At 53.0% G+C, this 18,721-nt stretch overlaps 2 protein-coding genes and 1 long non-coding RNA gene across 4 annotated transcripts; 1 reads left to right on the top strand and 2 right to left on the bottom strand.

The window, feature by feature from the left end:
* Positions 1–509: 509 nt before the first annotated feature.
* Positions 510–2,642, bottom strand: Hoxb2 (homeobox B2). The gene is given in 3 exon segments (XM_055620390.1): positions 510–1,505; positions 2,257–2,380; positions 2,382–2,642. Coding segments are annotated over 3 exon segments (1,068 nt in total). The 3' UTR covers positions 510–822.
* On the top strand, positions 1,319–8,231 carry LOC129686422 (uncharacterized). Of its 2 annotated transcripts, none has more exons than XR_008721609.1 (4): positions 1,319–1,392; positions 6,148–6,255; positions 7,701–7,767; positions 8,171–8,231. It is a non-coding gene; the product is annotated as an uncharacterized LOC129686422 (long non-coding RNA). The 2 variants fall into 2 exon arrangements; XR_008721610.1 differs by lacking the exon at positions 1,319–1,392 and adding an exon at positions 4,407–4,470.
* Positions 8,165–10,434, bottom strand: Hoxb3 (homeobox B3). Its single transcript, XM_055620389.1, is given in 4 exon segments — positions 8,165–8,671; positions 8,673–8,921; positions 8,923–9,005; positions 9,911–10,434. Coding segments are annotated over 4 exon segments (1,293 nt in total). The 5' UTR covers positions 10,365–10,434.
* Positions 10,435–18,721: the final 8,287 nt, after the last annotated feature.

Raw genomic sequence — 18,721 nt, 5'->3', positions numbered from 1 at the left:
ACGGCCGCCCCCGGTCCATTCATTCCTTCAGCCCTCCGCGCCGCCTCCAGGGCTCCCGGCTGGCCCCCGGGGCGTTTCCATGCAGCCGCTCCTCTCCCCTGAATGCTCGCTTTTCTTCCACCCACGCCACCTTGATCGCCAAGCGGGGCGCGAGGCCAGCTGTTGGCAGATGGGGGTCGACCACAGCTCTCCCTGGGGCCCTGCACGGAGAGGCGGCCGCCGAAGCTGAGCCGGTTTTGCGCCACCCGGACCTGGCCCTCCTCGGGAGACAGGAGCATGCCTCTGCTGGCGTGGCCAGAGCCGCGGGGCCTGCAAAAGCGAAGACCGGCCGTGGAGGGACTTGGGGGGAAAGAGCTGGAGCCCAACACCAAGAGTCGTTTTCGTATCATAAAGACATTTATTTACTCTATGAAAATAATGTACAATAAATACTTTCCCCTTTTCCTATTATTAAACCATTTTAATAAATAATCTACCGTCTAAAACTTAAAAAAAAAAAAAAGAGGAAAATAAGTCCCTCTAGCTCTTTTTTTTGTTTTGTTTTTTTAAGAAAACCCTCCCCCGCTAGAATTTAATTATTCCTGAGATTTCGCTGGAAGGAGCCTGACCAAATGGAATCTCCTGTGTGATTTTATAAATAAAAAAACGGGAAGGGGGGGCGGGTGAAACGCTAATTCGTTAATACCTGAATGTTAACCAAACACTTATTAAACGCGAGTAGGGGTGGAAAAGGCTCGGGTTTTGTTTGTTTGTTTGTTTGTTTGTTTCCTCCCCAGCAGCCAAGGAGGACCGAGGTGGAGAGGCCGGAGGCCAAGAAAGCGGCTAGGGAAACTGCAAGTCGATGGCGCAGAGCGTGCTGGCGAAGAAGTCCAGCTCCTCCTCGGAGAAGGGCACCGGGCTGTCGAGCGAGCCGCGCAGGCTGGGGGAGAGGCCCCCGGCCATCTGCAGACAGGAGTCGGCGGCCAGGAAGCTGAGGTCGGGCAGGAAGGGCGAAGCCTGGCGCTCGGGACAGGCGTCCTGGGGCGGGGAGGCCTCGGGCGGCAGGCCCCGGGCTCCGAGCGCCGGGCAGCCGGGGCTCGCCGCGCCCAGCCTCTCCGGGGCGGCGGCGGCGGAGGGCGCGGGCGGCGGGGCGCCCCGGGGACCCCGAGCGGCCTCGGCGCCGGGGAAGCGGCCTCCCCGGGGGACGGAGGCGCCGCCGGGGCTGAGCGCGGCCTCCCCGGCTGGGTCCCCGCCGGCGTCGCCGGCGTCGTCCGGGGCGCTCGGCCCGTCCGGCGGCTCCCGGGGCTGCGTCTGGCGCTTGTGTTTCATGCGGCGGTTCTGGAACCAGACCTTGACCTGCCTCTCGGTGAGGTCCAGCAGGGCGGCGATCTCCACGCGCCGCGGCCGGCACAGGTACTTGTTGAAGTGGAACTCCTTCTCCAGCTCCAGCAGCTGCGTGTTGGTGTAGGCCGTGCGCAGCCTGCGCGAGCCGCCGCCGCCGCCCTCCGCCAGGGACCCCGGGCCGTCTGCGGGGAGAGCACCCTGCGCGTCAGAGAGGGCTCGATCGGGAGCACCCCGGCCGCTCCGAACACCATCCGCCCTGCTCCAGCTCCCACCCCACCCCCAGGGCGCTGCCCCCTCGGTGGCTTCGGTTTTTGGGTTTTGGTTTTTTTTTTTTTTTTGGCAGCTCACACCCACATAGGCAGGCAGACCCGGCCCGGGTCAGGCCCGTGCAGTTCTGAGCCGCCCACGGGCCACGTAGGGGGGCGGGGAGCAATTTCTCTTCTCCCCCCGAACCCCCCCCCCCCCCCCCCCCCCCCCCCCCCCCCGACCCCCCCATTCGGAACTTTCCAACTGAACCCGGGGAGAGGGAATCCTCGCGTTCCTCACCCCTTTCCTTCCTAGCTTTCGAATTCCCTCTCCTCTCCCCGGCTTAGGAGAGGAAGGAGGGTCTCGTCTTTTCCGGGCTCAGCATTTCAGTCCTACAATACAACGCTTCATTCCTCCATACAGATCGTAGGGAAACATTTCCATCAAACCGTTCCCTTCTGGCACATTAAAAAAAAAAAAAAAAGACATCCCCCTCCATCGGCTTCCAAAATCTGCTGGGGGTGGGGTGCTTAGCAGTGCGTAGGCCTGAACCCCAGCGGGACACGCTTTGCCTCTGTAACCCCAGCATCCATCCACCCAGGGAACCCCAGCAGCCTCCCCCCACACCTCACTTTGGCCCCTTCCCTTCCAGCTGCCCCTCACCCTGCCCCTACCATGCTTACCCACCTAAAGGTGTTCCAACCCCGGAGGCCCGGACCGAGGAGGCGGCTGGAGAAGGGGTTGCGGCGGATTGGCTGGGTTTCTTGGCGGATTTCTTCTCTTTCATCCAGGGGAACTCGGGGGCTGGGGGGGGCGGCGGGGAGTGGCTGCGGTGGCCGCAGAGCAGGCCCATCTTCGGCTTGCTTTTGGCTCCCGGGTCTCTGAAGGGTGGAGGCGCCTGGCTGGAGGCTGGGGAAGGTTTGCTCCGGAGGAGGAGGAGGAGGAATTAATGTCGACTCCTTGATTGATGAAGTTTGAAATGTCTCCCGGACAGCGGGGAAGGAAGTCAGACACTCGGCAAGCGATGGCTGGCTGTTTATAAACCCAATCTCCCTCTCAAATTCAAAATTCATGGCTTTCAGTGGTGGGGGAGGGGGCCTGCTGGGGGGGGCGTCAGGAGGGAGGATCGGAGGGACCCCCTCTCCCGCCCCCCCCCCAGGTTTATGCAATGGAGCGATTTCGCGGGGGGAGGGAGGGGGTTTCGCGCTCTCTCTCTCTCTTTTTAAATTTAGGCCTTTATAATTGTATATTGCTGATAAATACAAGCGTATGGGGACTCTCTCTATTAAACCCAGGACTCCGACGAAATTGCAGGGAATTCATGGTCACGGGACCGGTCTCCGCCAATCGCTCGTCTGGGCCTGGTGGAAAACACAGGCATTATTTGCTTTAATTGATTCAAAAACTCCAGAGGACCACGGCCTGGATACCAGAAAGCTTCTTCCTCTACTCTCACCCCTCCACCAGTACCCCATCCTCCCCCCAGTGCCTTTCTTTTCCCGGAAAAGCCAGCAGAACCGCTTCCTCCCCTCCAGAGACTGGGTGATGGTGGGCGCCTGGGAAACAACCAAATTTAAGGGAGAAATGGCCCTTCTTGTCCGGAGATTTCGATGGTGTCACTTAATCTGCTTTCTTCCTGTGGCCACCAGGATCCTCTCACACTCACACTCCAACCCCAAAAGAGCAAAAAGCTCCTTTGGGAGGAAGTCAGGGTCCAAAGTGGAGTCCGCCCTTTGGGGAAAAGGTGAAACTCAGCCAGCACTAACCACCGGCCCGCAGCGGCTCACCCGTCCTCAAAAAGCCACAGTTCACCCTTCAGAAGTGCACAGGACACATTGGGGCGTTGGCCTCCCTCCCCAGCTCTGGGCCCTGGGTTCTGTTTCCTGCTCAGGATTTTCAGGCGATTCCTCACGTGCACCTGCCTTCCTGTTGGGGTCACCTCTACTCACACTCTGTGACACCCTAGCACTGGCAATAGGAGGATCGAAGAAAGTCCAAGATGGCAGATGAATTCACAGCCTTCACGGCTGTAGCTATGTCTAGATCCAGGGACACCAAGGTAACCATCCTCTTAACTTTCAAAGCTAAGGACAATGCATGGAAAGGGGGCTCTCCCTCAGGACAAAGGGACTCCCCACACACACTTAAAATATTTGTCCTTGGGCTCCTTCTTCTTCTTCTTCTTCTTCTTCTTCTTCTTCTTCTTCTTCTTCTTCTTCTTCTTCTTATCCCTGGTAAGAAAAAAAATCCTAATGATGGAGGGAGAAGAAATAACGACCACCACTGAGATGATATTCTGTTTATGACCTCCAGAGAGAAAAACATTTTAATGTACTCTATTGTGAGCTGGCTATGATCGGCTCAACTTTAGGATATTGTAATTTACTAGAGGAAGAAGGGAAAGAGAAAAAAAAAAACCAAAAAACAAAAACAGAGCCACAAGCAATTTGGTGGGAAACTAGGCCTCAAAGCTGAAAATGAAAAGTCGATCTGGGGGAAGATTTTTAAATAAGTGGGTCAGAGGGACCAAGAGGAGATGAGGCGATCAATCTTAGCCCCCTGACAGCTCCCTCCGATTGCATCAAAGAATTTGGCTCTTTGGGAAAGCAGAGGAACAGCCTAAATTCCACATCCCTTAAAAAGGCCTGAGGGAGGGGGTAGCAAAAGAGAAAGGTGATTCTGGGAGAGCCAGGAAACAGATGGGAAATAGGGACAGAGGGAAGGCGCTAACTTGAGTGGAAAGTTTGCCCCGGAGAACTCCCACGGCTCCGGCCTCCCCTCCCCCTCTTCACTCTCTGCGGGCCCAGCCTAGAGGAGAAGGCTGGTTAGCAGAGAAGTGGTAACTCAGCGCCGAACTGGAACTAGAAACTTTCTGTCAGTGTAACGTCCGCGTGGGTGGTGGTAAGTATTTAAAGGAAGAAAGAGGAAAAAAAAAAAAAAAGAAAAGAAAAAGGCAGAGTAGTCTGTCTGGAAGCGGGGGAGGGGCAGGGTGGAGGACCAGGGAGGAGGTGGCGGCTGCAGAGACAGAAAAGAGGCAGGCTTTTGGGGAACTGCTCTCTAGCTAGGCCAGCAGGCCAGAGAGGGTGGTGTGTAACTCAGCTAAAATTAAACAAAACTATGTCTATATATACATATATTTTCCTGGACGGTGATTAGCAGGGAAGATTCCAAACACAGCTGTCTGGAAGGGAGTCGTGTGCAGTGAGGCCTGGAGGGGGCCTTCTCCCTGGCGGCACCCTTGGGCACCTCTGCAGGTTTTGTAACAGACATGCCAGCTGGCTGCAGTATCCAAGGATCCCCCAAGGCAACCGGGGCCCAGACCGCCCTGGAGGAAATACAGCTCTCTAACCCTTGATGACAGATTTTATGGCCAGATTAGTGAACAGCAGAAAACTTGGGTGTTAAAAAGGGGGCCAAGAGAACCCTCCTTCCCAGAAACTCCCCTTCTGCTCCCTGTCTGCTCAGGAAACTTACAGCATAGATTTCTGTCCATGTTTTTCATGGCTTTCGCTGAGTACCTGGAATGGTGAGGACAGAAGGGTAGGTTCTAGTTTTGCTCAGAGCCCTAGCTTCAAGCCAAAGCCCTGCTTTCCATATGATGGCTAAAGTCGTCTCTTACCCGGCTCCCCTCCACCTAGATACATAAGCAATCCACCCCCTCCCTCCACCCACGCGGCCAAACATGACCCTTCTTGTACTTATACCATTCAGAAAGGCTATTCAGGGAAGAGGAAGAGAAAAGGAAAGACAGACCCTTGAGCGTTATTTGATCCCAATCAAACTTCGCACGCTCCTCTGCCTTTAATTTATAGCCTGACCCAATGCTAAATTGCTTGCTGCCTGGATGAGCCAAGTCCAGTTTAAAAAAAAAAAAAAATCGTGCTTGGTGGGGAGGGGGCATATTATTTGGGTTGTTTTTTTTATTGTTATTTATTGTTGCATAAAGACTGTAATTACTAACCTTGGACTGCCAGGACGCAACATAAAAATGAAAATCAGCCCTCGCTCTCAGGCTGAGGGCCTGGGATGATTCTCATCCCCACCCCTCCCCCACCCCAGTATCGCCACTACCACCAAATATATGCTCCTAATTAAGCAATGCGGGCGCATCGCTTACAATTAGAATTATGTAACTCTTCAGCAAGCAGCCGTCGCTTCTCTTTCAACGAATTAGCTCCATATTTCAGGCTCCCTGTCTCCTCGCTCTTATCGGATACTTCGATGCTGCGGTGACATTTCATCTTTGACAGACCCTCTCCATCCCCCCTCCAACACGATAAAACTTTTATGGAGCCAGGACTAAGAAATGAAGTTTCCCCAAGAATCATGGAAACAGGGCCTCCCGTTAGCTCGGGGACCATTTTATTTACGCCTGGTTTCACCAGCTTCCCTTCCTCTTCTCGACTTCCCTGGCAGGAGAAATCCAACCGGCCCTCCTCTCCCTCTGTCCTGGGCTTCGCTTAATGATTGAATTTCACTTTAGTTTTAAGACTTGACCTGAGAAGTCTAGGCCTCAGTTTGTTATTGTTTTTTTTTTTTTTCCCCCAGATTAATCATTTTCCTTTGTTTTCATTTTAGACCCAATGGTGGTTGGGCTTCGGGTCACGTGACAGCCTCAGTGTAGCTGCGGAAGAGAACCCTGAAGTTTAGGTGGCCTGGAAGAAGCAGTAATCGGCTAGGTTTGGGGTTGGTTTGATATGGGCAGAGGGGTGCAGAGGGCTGCAGAGGGGGCGGGGGTGGTCAAAGGGAGAAGAGAGGCCAAGAATTGGGAGAAACAGACAGGCAGAGAGGCTAAACAAACTTAGCCCAAGATTCCCTTCCCTCCCCCAACTTGTTACTTAAATCTTAGCTGAAGAACTTGGCAGAGTTGGTCTAGACTGACATGTATGTCAAAAAACTGAGTTGAAATGAGGAGGGAAAGCTGGGGAAGGGAGACAGGGGTCTGAGCAGTAGGCAAAAAAAGGCCAGAAAAGTGTCTTCAATGCCCTCCTTTTCCAAGGGGACTTTTGGCAGTTGGAGCCTTTCTCTGCAGTCTGAATTGGACCACTAGGACAAGATAAAATTGATAACAGAAAGTTTATTCAAGAATTGTTTTGACAGACAACCTTTTTAACTAAGGGGAAAAAAAGTAACTACAGAAGAACAAAGAAAGTTCCAAGAGAGAATTAACTCTAACTCTACCAATTCAGGACTGTACAGTGACCTTTAGGAGCTGAGTTTCATGCCTTTTAGAACTAATTACAATTGTTCATAAGTACGCGTTTAACAGAAATCTACAGCTCTCGTCTAGAATACAATAAAAACTAAAATAGCTGGTTTTACATGACAGGAAACACAACATCCTTTATAACAAGTAAATACTAAAAAAGTACATTTTTTTTTCCTTTTTTTGTCCCTCATATAAATACATAATGTAGGGTGGGGATAAATAATACAAAAAAGAAAATATTTTAACAGGCTATAACCAATAAATATATATATATGAAAATGTTCACCAGAACACACGCTTTTTGAGCGAAGCTGGACTTCTACAGGCCCAGGCGTCTCTCACAGTTGTTTTTTTTTTTTTTTTCTTTAATATCCATTAAAATGTAAACTCCAAGTGCAACAAGAATGCCCTGGCAGGAACTGGAGCAAGGTTCACAGGCCCAGCTGCAGCCCCTGCCTAGGACAGACAGTTTGTTCAAATATACCCTGTTTTCACGTTAAGTCAAGGGAGTAACAGAAGAAAAAGGAAAGTGGAGGGCCTCTCGTGTGTGGATTGCTTCTCTGTGAAAAGAGTGGGGATGGGGCGGGAGCCGAGAGGCTGCAGAGTGGGTGAACCTCCAGTCCTGACAACTTGCCTGCCTTTCTCAGACTCTTGTCCTTAAAAGAAAAAAATATATATATTTATACTATAGGCAGCTCTAACCTTCAGGATCTCTCACCATCCCTGAGCCCTCTGAAAATTGTAATCTCTAGGGGTGGGGGTAAATATGTCCTTAGAAGAGAAAACCATAGGCCTAGAAGTGACGGACATGGCAAGAAGCCTCAGATAGATGGGGGCCAAGCTGAAGCTTCGGAGAAGTGGGAGGGAAGCCTATTTTGTGCCCTTAGATTTAAATGTGTTTTCTTGTTTGTTTGTTTCATAGGGAGAATGAAAGGGAAGACAAAAAAAAAAAAATCAAGATTTGGGGGAATTTCCCACAGAGATGGAAGGTAAGTTGGTTGGTGATAGCCAAGCCGTTAAGTTTTGAATGTGCTTCTCTGCCCTGCTTGCCTATCTATCTTGGATCCCTTTCTCCAATCTGAAATTCCCAACTTGGGAGTGCTGGAGCCTTGGGATTGATGTGGTCATCTCCCACCTGCTGTGGATCGCTCTGCGAGGGTGTTGGGAGGCAGATGGGACAGGCCTTGGAGGGCTTACAAGACAGCCAGGCCCTGAGGCCAGGGAGCAGGGTAGCTGCCCCAGGCCTGTCCTGTTCCTGGAAGCCGGACCACCCCAACCCACTCCTCTTTCAGGCCTCCAAACCGCCGGCCCCCACCCCACCCCACCCCCAGCTCCACCAGCAACTTGGCCCTTGACCTCGCCCTCCCCCCCAACCCTCCCCTCACATCACAGGTGTGTCAGTTTGGGCGCTTCTTGGATTCTACCCTGAGGCGGTGCGTGGTGAGAGGAGAGGTCTGTGTAGGTGGGGTGAGGGTCACAGGGTCCGTGATGCTGGCTGGGGGCCATAGGGGGCGCCCCGTTGTAGTCCAGGTTCCCCGAGGGGTGGTGGGAAAGGTGATTGAGGCCGTAGAGGGAGGGGCCGGCAGGGGGCGGCAGGGGATCCGCGTAGCCGCCCCCACCCCCCACGTACACCGGGCTGCCCTGCATGGCGGCGGGGGTCCCGTAGGCGGCCCCGTTGGCCTGGAGGACGTGGGGCTCGTACTCGGGCGCCGGGGCGGGCGGGTACTTCTGCGGGGCGCCGCAGCCCTTGAGGGGGGGCTGGTAGTTGGAGGGCAGCGCGTAGGCATTCTGGTGGGCCTTGCCGAAGGCCGGCGGGGACGGGCTGTCGTAGCCGGGGGTCATGGAGTGTAAGGCGTTCATGAAGCCCGCCGTGGACTGCATGGGCTGCGGGGGGGCTGCCGGCGGGAGAGGGCCCCCCGGACGACGAGGCCAGCCCCTTGGCCTTCTGGTCCTTCTTGTACTTCATGCGGCGGTTCTGGAACCAGATCTTGATCTGGCGCTCGCTGAGGTTCAGCAGGTTGGCCATCTCCACCCGGCGCGGCCGGCACAGGTAGCGGTTGAAGTGGAACTCCTTCTCCAGCTCCACCAGCTGCGCGCTCGTGTACGCCGTCCGCGCCCGCTTGGACGCCGCCGACCCCGGGGGGGCTCTTGTCCCCTCCCCCGCCGCCGCCGCCGCCGCCGCCCCCTCCGCCGCCCCCTCCGCCGCCGCCGCCGCCGCCGCAACCTTCTGCTGGACCCGAGGGGGGGGAGGGGCGGGAAGGGGAGAAAATGAAATAAAAGATAATTACTGAACACGCCGAAATTGAATGCATCGTTTCTTAATAAATCCGGGCCTGGACTCGGGGCCCCCCGCCGCCCTCCTCCCCCTCGCGTCCCCGCCTCCTCCTCCTCCACCCCCCCCTCCTCGCATTAGCGGACACTCTATAATAGTGGCATTTATTAAGAGACCTGTTCTCCTCTCGCTGCCCCAGCTTATGAAAATTTGATCATGTCACACACACAGACAGAGCTGCGTGGCCATTTATTCAGGGCTCGATTCTCTTCTTTTTTTTTTTTTGTGCGTGTGCGAGCACCCCTCCCCAATAGCCCTCCACCCAAGTTCTGAGACAGACGATTCCTCTCTTCGGTCCGGTCCCCCTTTACGGGATGGGTGACTGAGAACGCCTGGGTGGGACTGGACACTGGTGGGCAGGGCCCGCGAGTGTGGCACATGGAGGTGGCGGAGGCTGCAGGCCTGCCCGTCAGGCGGCCTGAGCCGCGGTGATTAATACCCACTAGTAATAATACTTAATAATAATCTACCCTGGATGACTCTGTGCCTCCAGGCGGGGCGGCCTTGGAAGGGCTGTGAGGCCAACTGTCCCACCTCCTGGAAACTCTTGGAAGCCTAGGTGGAGGTGGGGGGGGGGATGGCTTGGAGGGACTGGGTGTGGGCTGGGTCAGAGGTCATCAGGTGATGAGAGGTAACAAAAAAAGAAAAGAAAAAGGGGGGGGGGGAGACACTAGGCAGCCACCTAATATTTGTTTCCAGGCTGCCTGATGGGCGCCTAGGGGTCGGACGCTAGAACAACAGTGACATTCCTGGACTGAACAAAAGCTGACTGACGAGGAAGGCAGAGAGCTGGTTGGTACCTGTGCCGGGGGAGCTGTTTTTCAGCTTGGACGTTTGCCTCGACTCTTTCATCCAGGGGAATATCTGTTTGGTGAGGGTGGAGTTGGAGCCGGCACCGCACTTGGGAGGGCCGGCTTTGCTGGGCCCGCCCCCGTTATTGCTGTTGCTAGTGGTACTGGTGGGTGCGGCGCTGGGTGGGGGTGAGCCCGGCGGGGCGGGCAGGGGCTCTGGGGCCAGGCCGGGCCTCATGCAGCTGCCGTTGAGCTCCTTGCCCTTGGCATGTGGGGCGGCATTGCCCAGGGACTGCAGGGAACACGCTGAGCGCTGGTAGTCACCCTCCAGGTGCGTGGTGGTGGCGGCCTGAAAGGGGGGCTGGGGGGGCCCGTCGTAGCCGAAGCCATTGGTGCCAGGGTATGCGGGGTAGCCTCCGAAGAGCGCAGCTGCGGTGTTGTCGTAGTAGGTGGCTTTCTGCATCGCTGGGCGAGGCCCGGGCAGTGGGTGGCAACTTGCAAGGGCCTGATACCCTCACGACCGGACATTGGCACCCCTGGGGGTCACGTGACACGCCGGACCCCCCTCCCCTTTCTGCCCCCCTCCTCCCGGGTCTGTTCCAAGCGGCTGACCTGCGGGGCGAGAGAAGAGACACAGGGGGAGAAGAGGACTGGGCCTCGAATCCATCTTAGGAACTAAAAAGGGAACTGACATCAATAGGGTTGTTTTTTTTTTGTTGTTGTTGTTTTGTTTTCCTTCTTCTCTCCTCACCAGTATCTCTGCTGCAGACGCTCAGACCAAGTATCTGACCTGACATGGATGTTTCTTACTTCAACTTTAATTTTAAAGGGGGGGGAAAAAAACCTACCGATTTTCACTTCCATTTTTAAGGAAATCGGGACTGTACTCCTCTGGGGATGCTTAGGAATCCACAGCACTGCTTCTCTCTGGCTTGTGCGCTAACCCCTGACCTCTCCTACAATTTCTCCTTACCCCACCCAGATCCCGAATAGGGTAATTCCAGGGAGGGGGCACTGTTAGACTCCAAAATAAAAGCATCCTGGAACTCCTCCTCGCTCCAGTGTAGAAAGAAGCCTCTCTGCCTCCTCTCTCTCCTTCTTCCATATCCTCCCATCTAAGCAAAGTCTAGCCTGGAAGGAACTTGCAGATCCTGGACCCAAGCCGGACTGAAAAGCAAGTTCATTTGGGGCCCTTCCCTGCAGGAAGATCATAGCAGCCCAAGGCAGAAAATTCCTGAAGATTTTTAACCCCCAGAGGCAGTGGGACCAAGCTTCATCCATCTATGTCCCATCTGAAGGTACCATCACCTCCAGCCTTGGTTCCGGCAGGCCTGGGACCTAGCAACTACAGGCCCCCTCGGAGCCTCCAAATGGACCACAATTGTTTAGATTTCCCAGGCAAGCCCGGTTGGTGCTATGACCATTTGGCTTAGGTGCCCCCCCCCCATCTTTTCCCTAACAGTGCATTTTCTTTTATTTCTTGGGGAAAAGGAGAAAATTGTGCAACTGCTGGGATTTTCTTTTGAGGTGGGGGAAACTATTCAGCATGAAAAAGACTCACAGAACAATTTGAACAGCCTTCTTGCCTGGGCTCTAAAGGGGGAACTGTTTGTGACAAAAATAAAATAATAAAATAAAATAATACTATGGTCACTGTTTAAATACAGCCTTTTAAAAGTGCACCAGAAAAATAAAGCTTGACCACCGTGCCAGGGATTTTGCATTTGTCCCAAGATTTCTGACTGTCTGTCTCCTTCCTCTGTGTCTTTCCCAGCCCTCCATGGGTACTTCCCCGAAAGCCTCCGGACCGATCCTTTCCGTGTCTCATGCTTTTGGCAGAACTTGAAATATCATTCGGCCCAGATGCTCAACCCCAGAGAAAACAGTAAAAAAATAAAAAGAAAGGGATGCAGGTGGAGTAAGGGCCTCCCACAAACGACCCTTATGTCACAGATGCCTACTGAAAGGGGAGCTGGTTGTTGCCCTGAGTTCCGATTGGTTTCTGGAAAAATTTTTTGTTGCGGGAAATACAGGGGGGGGGGGGGGGGTCTGCAAAGCAGCAGCAGGTCCTTCCAGGGAGGACCGAAGTTCAGTTGACCAGGCTGACCCAATCCCTTTATTATTATTATCATTAGCCTTTGATGATTTAACCAAAATTAGCTTTGGAGCAGCCCTGGCTGAAAGGAGAATTAATTAACCGACATCAGTTGAGTTTGTTATTAATAGATGGAGGAGAGAATGAAATAAAAACGTTGGAGGGGGTTAGCTGGCTGGGCCCTCTCTTTATTTGGTCTAAATGATCGTTACAGCAACAATGAGGATGACGGTGGCAATGCTAATAAATAAATAAAAACCCAGCGATTCGACTAGATGTCTGGGGTCGAAATTTCTGTCGCTCCCCCAGCAATAAGCCCCAAAACCGTTGCAGGACAGAGGCCAGGCGAGTGTGGGAAGCTAAAGGAGCCTGAGACTCGATAGGAAAGAATGGAGCCTCCGCTGGCGCTGAGACAAGGCCAGGAAGGTTTGTGGATTCGGAGAGCCTCCAGCTGCCGCTGCCGGCGGGCTGTCTGGCCGCTGCTGCCGCGGAGGCTGGAGGGCAGCTACCAGCAAGAGAGGCCAGGAGAAACCGACCCGGGCACCCAACTGGTTAGCTGCCCGCAGGTTCCAGGCGGGCTGGGCCGAGCCCCCGCGGCCCCAAGTTTGGCGCTGAAGGTAACCGAATTAAAAGGCGCTTTAGCAACTCTGCTCCGGGACTTTGCCTAACAGGGATCCAGGCTGCAAGGCGCGGAGGCCTGGCTGACGGGACAGTAAGGGAAGGTGCCATGGAAGGGGGGGGGGGGGATCTGAAATCTGGGATCCAGAAGAAGGGGGTGGGGAACAGCTCTACCCAGCCAAACGTGTCTATCTCCCTTGCCTCCATGTTGGAAATTTTCAGGCTCCATATGGCTCCTTGGAAGGGAGGGAGGAAGACCGTGGCTCCCGGCTTCCCCTCGGGGTCTCACTAGAGAAGGGAGGCGAGCACACACCACCACCACCACCCCCGCCTTTCCAGAACCCCACCTTTCCAGGCACACTCCTGGGAGGGCCAGGAAGGGTAACCATAGCTAAAGAAACCCCAGGAGAGAGGCTAGGCCACCTTTCAGGACTTTGAAAAAATTTTAATAAAAGGAAGAAAAACAAAAAGAATAAGAAAAGAAAAAAAAAAAAGAGGGAGAGAGAGAAAAAGAGAAAGAAAGGCACGGCTCTTCTTAGCAAACGGGGGGAGAGGGAATTCAGCCTGAGATCTGGCTGCTATAAGAGAAGAGAGAGGAAAAGGAAAAAAGCGGAGAGGGAGAGAGAGAGGGAGAGAGAGAGAGAGAGAGAGAGAGGGAGGGGGAGAGAGAGGGAGAGAGAGAGAGAGAGAGTCGCTGCGTGGAAGGAAGCTTAAAGCTTGTGAACTCTTCTTGAACCGAGATTGGAGTCATATGGGCCATAAATCATTGAGACATACTCTCCGCCATTCACAAACTGATAGCCTATTTCAGTCCAGCTTACCTTAGCCACCGACGAGGGGAGAACAGGCAGACATAATATATATTCACATCGAGCCCCAGCGCGAGCGGCAGGCGAGAAATCTCCCCTCCTTGAAGGCAAAGGGAAAAAAAGACCACTGTTTAAAGCTGCGTCGCCCCCCCCCTCCCCAAAGCCACCCCGGCTGGGGAGCCGGAGGGGCAGAGCGGCCAGAGGAGCCCGGCGCGGCGTCCGCTTCAATTCACTCGGCTTTGGAGCGGGGGTGCGCAGGAGGGAGGGGTAGGGGAGCGGGGGAAAAAAACAGCAGACCGAAAGGTGCTAGGAGGCTCGGCTCGCCGAGAATCCAGCTCGGGGCTTCAGCTCGGCCAAGCCGCCACAGTGTGGTTGCCCTATAAGACTGGTACGCCCTACTCTCCGGTAACAATGGCCTCTGCTTTTGCACAGGGAGGAAAAAAAAAAAAAAAAACCACACAGACACACACACACAGACACACACACACTCACACACACAAGCTCACCCCCCACCTCTCTCCCCCTTTAGCAGGCATAGATGCCTGATAAGCAAGGAAAGTGATGGTGGTGATGAGAGCTGGGGGGGGGGGGGGGATGCCCCCCCCCACCAAAAAAAAAAAAAAAAAAAGAGTTCACAGCAAAGAAAGTAGGTAGAGGGTAGTCTTGACTTGTTTTGTTTTTAAAACAGGTAAATATAATTTTTTTTTTTTACATTGAGGTGGGGGAGGAAGAGGAGAGCAAAATGCAAAGAAAGCTGGTGGAGTTCACAGATTTGCTCCCCCCCCAACACACACACACACACACACACACACACACACACACACACACACCTCGGTCAGGCCCCACTACTGGACCATTATGCTAATCCATGAGGTGGGCTCTGGAGATCAAGTCAGAGGCTGGGCTGGCTGAGCCAGGGGCTCTGGGCGCCCCTCCAATGCTGACAGGAGGCACACAGGGACTTTTTCTTTTTCTTTCTTTCTTTTTTCTTTTTTTTTTTTTCTTTTTTTTTTTTTTTAAGAAGTCACTCCTGGTGGCTGAGTCTCAAACTCCCTTGCTGAATCTTCCAGTCCCTGATCCCTCTTTCCCCTACATCCTCTCCACCCCACCCCCAAATCTCAAGGTCCAGTCTCTAATGGGGGAGGAGACAAGGCCAGACTTTTCACACACACACACAAACACACACACACACACACACACACACACACACACACGCCTTTTGAGAACAGACAACTAGCGGCCCGAGTGATGATTAAAAACCCCAGAACATCTTGCAGGGGGGGGTGGGTTTGAAGGGAGAGTGACAAAAGGGAAAAGGCCCCATGGTTTAGCTCGAGCTCCAGACAGCAGTCAGGAGAGGGCTCTGAGAACTTAGCTTCAGTGGGGTTTCTGTTGAGATTCTCACCTCGGGACAGGCAAAAGGGGGCTAGGAGGTGAAAAGGACATTTGTACTCCTGAGAGGATGAGGAGGACTTCAGAATGGCTTTTAAACGCCCTGGCAGATGGCATGGAGGATAATTATCATTACTACTATTCAGAACAAATCTGTTTCTCTGCTGCTGCTGCTCCTGCTGCTGCTGCTGCTGCTGCTGCTGCGCTCTCCTCAGCAAGACTTACGACCCCCTGGCACAAGTGAAGAAGGCTACAAAAGCTCAAAGTTTTCTGAGGGTGTGTTTGAGCAGGGCAGGCAGAGTCAAGGAGGAGGAGGCCTGTAGGAGGAAGACAGGAGCCAAGAATGTAGGTGTCTGCAAATTTGGGGCAAGGGGGTGGGGAAATGGTCATTGGTTGGTGGGGGGAGACAGAGGCCATTTCTATGGGCTGGAGTGCTCATGGGCTGCCTAACTGCTGACTTGGGACTTAGGGGATGACACAGAAGGCAGGCAGCCAGGGTCTCTTTTCTACGTGGACCGCTTGGAAACTGGACCCTGTGTTCCTGTGCCTTCTCTCTTTGTACACAAGGACGGGCGATGGGACTGGGGAAGCAAAGGTGAGAGATCTCCCCCCCCCTCCCCAGAGATGATGGCAGGCTCTCAGGCTAGCAATAGTTCTCCTACCCCCTGCTCTTCTTTAGTGGTGATACAGGAAGATTATAGCCCCTAGCTTCTGGCCCATCAGATCAGGTCTAGCAGGCTGGAGCAACTGGTTTTCTGAGGCCCTGCTACACAGAAGGAGCCTGTGCTCTTCAGCAACAGAAGTCACATGCAGAACCCTAGATGGACCTGGGATCCTGCTGCCTGCCCAGGGTTAATGGCTGGAGGAAGGTGAGAGTTGAGGGGGTGAGCAGAGACCGTGGGAGCCAGTGAGCTGTGTTTATAAAATAGTATCAAGAAAAAAAAAATGATGAAGTGTTGGAGCTCAAGCCTGGAGCCTCCTGAGGAACTGTTCTGATACCCAACAATTCTGGTAAGAGGTCTTACAGGGTAAGAGGCCAAAGAATCTTAGGCCGGTGGGTCAGAAGCTCAGGCCAGGGAGGTTTCTGGAGGTTTCAAGAAACTTAAACAACTGACTTTTTTCTCTCGTTCTCTCAAATAAAGTTTTTTTTGTTTTAAAAAAATGTACTTCAGGCTCTTCTAAAATGTACTTCAGCTCTTCTAAAAACTTCCACAACTGGCTAGAGATGATTACTGTGGTACTGAGGAGAGAACCTGGTCACTTCCTCCTTCGGGACTGCACAGCTTTGCCTAAAGGGATGACAAAAGAGTCTACAGGTCTCCTGCCACTGCTGCCCAAGAGAGGAGCTGCTGTCGGCCACGGCAGCAGCCTGGTTGCACTGGGAAGAGGGTTGTGGAATGTGCTCAGAGTAAGCAGAAGCCTTCTTCAGGCCTTGTAGTCCGAACCAGAGGGACATCGGGGACAGGAGCAAAAAGGAAGACTGAGGAGCCAGGAAAGGAGCAGGGAGAGAATTCCAGAGGATTTGCAGCCCCAAACGTGGTAGGAGCCGGATCTAATGTTTCCTGACCAGTTCTCAAAAACAGCACCCTTTTGAAATATTTGGGAGATAGATACTATGTTTGGTTTTTTTACTCCCCTTTTTTTCTGGGCCAAAGGGAGCTACCGCCATGAAGCTGGGAGGCGGCAGGGTACAGAGGAGGTACAGCTCTGAGGGGCCTTGTTTTATTCAGAAAGGTGGTTAAGAGTCTTCGAATTTAAGAGTTAAAGGCTGGATGAGGAGCTTGAGTGAGAAGCTTGAAGGACCTCTGAGGGTGCTCTCTGAGGGCTGACAGAGACAGGAGAATAGATGAGACACCGTGATTTAGGGGTACTTGCAGACAGACAGATGGGGAACATTTTTTTTTTCCTGGATTCAGAGAATTTGGTAACTTTGTGGGAAGGTGGGTAGGGAAAGAGAGAACGAAAAGGGGAAAAGTGAAAAAATTAAGAGACAGATAGCCAATGTGAACTAATAAAGGCAAAGGGGGTAGTGGTGGTTAGAGCATCCTTCTTCACAGATATTCTTTGCTCTGTACTAATAGTTGCCCAGTGCTGGGAGAGTAGGAGCTCTGTATCAACCTTTGAGTGGTCCATCACTCCCTGCCCACCCTCCCTTGTGAACCTCAGTGCCATCATCCCTTCCCATCCACCCCTCAAAAAAAAATATCTACCAAAGAACAAACAAACAAACAAAAATCTCAGTAAAGGCAGGCAGGAAGGGCTGGCTCTTTTAAAACCAATTTCTGCTCTCAGTCTTCCGCGCTGCCTAGGATTCCATTCTGAGCTTAAGCAGCAGAAAGCTCCTCTGGTCCCCGCTGGAGCTGGGGCTAGCATTTTGTACTTTGCTTCTTGCTTGCCCTTGTCCTCCCTCCCAGTCCCATGCTCTAGAAAAAGTGTGGCAGTCCAAGTTTGTGAGTACTGTAAAGTTCTCGCACAGCTCCATCTCCTCTTAAACAGTACTGAAGATTTTAAAGCTTTAGGTTTGTGGACCGAGGGTGCTGTGGATGAAGATGGCTCTGTAGACTAGACATTTGTTTCCCTAGTCCCTAGCTCTCTAAAAATGCTTGAGCGGGAAGGAACAAAGAAACGTGGGAAGGAGAAGATGTGAGCGCGTTCCCCCAAGGCGTGTAGAAGCAGCTGATGATAACTCGGGGGGAGGGTGAGGGGGAGAGAAATCCCGCCCCAATGAGAGAAGAAAAGAAAACCCAGGCTGTATCCCACCCCACCTCAGACTAAGGCAGAAAGAAAGCAGAACATCACAGGATCTATAAAGTCTACTGGGTGCCAGTGGAAGCCTCCTGAAACTAGTAAGAAAGGGACCAAGATCCTGGAGTGACAGCAGCAGCAGGCAGGCCCTTGGGTAATGCAAGATCCGAACAAGGGACATTTATTTAGAAGTTCAGCCCTGGCAAACCCCACCCCTATCAGTGTGGAGACAAAGGTGGGCAGGATGGAGAGAGGGGAAGAGACTGAATCCTGGGCCTCTGGGGTGACGATGCTGGGGGAAGAGAGGGAGATAGTGGCAAGACTGGCTGGATGAAGGGTGCAGTCTACTTTTGAATGGCCAGCAGGCAGGGTCTCTCCTGACAGATTGGATGTCTCCCTCCCAATGACCTCTGCTTACCAGAGAATAACTCCCTGGGTTAATGGACAATCAATGGAAGGCCTCTAAATATAAAACTCCAAAGTCAGAATGGGACAGGGTCTGGGTCTGGCATATATATATATACACACACACACACACACACACACACACATTTGGAGATATATATCTATCTATCTCCCAATAGGTTCAAAGGCATGAATTATATAACCAGAGCCTGGGATTTCTAAAGATGAAGTTACCTAACTGTCTCCACTCTCTGCCTCAGAATCCATACTCCAAGCCATCCTTCCGTGGCCACCCTGAAACTCTCCAATCCTACTGCTCTCCTTGTATCCTGGATCCCATGAGAAATTGCCCTTCATACATCTGGGTATCTGGGAAGCCACTGCTTTCAAGTTTTATGTCTCTGCAGTCAGAAGAAGAGAAGGAGAATACAGCAAAGCAAAGTAGGAAGCTTCCATGTTGCCAGCCTCTGTCCTAGGCAGACAGCCTCTGTCTGTACCCTGGAGGCACAGACAGTGTGGTGTTATGGCACGCTGTGTATGCCCTCTTCCAGATAAAGAAGGTCCAGGGGTCAAGGGTGACCCTGCAGGGAAGCATCACCTGCTTTCACAGATTCTAAACTGTAAACCCACAGTTCAGGCTATGGTAGGAGGAACTGCAGAAGCTGAATTCTGGACAACTCCAGCCTTGGTTTAGTATCTAGCAGGAAAAGAACCTTGTTTGGAGATGCTAAGGCCCATCTTCCTTAAAACCTATGC

This window comes from Psammomys obesus, unplaced genomic scaffold, assembly GCF_907164565.1.
Source record: "Psammomys obesus unplaced genomic scaffold, mPsaObe1.curated_primary_1811, whole genome shotgun sequence".
In the NCBI taxonomy this organism is placed as follows: Eukaryota; Metazoa; Chordata; class Mammalia; order Rodentia; family Muridae; genus Psammomys; species Psammomys obesus.
The sequence above is the reverse complement of the archived record's forward strand: the minus strand, read 5'-3'. Positions and strand labels throughout refer to the sequence as shown.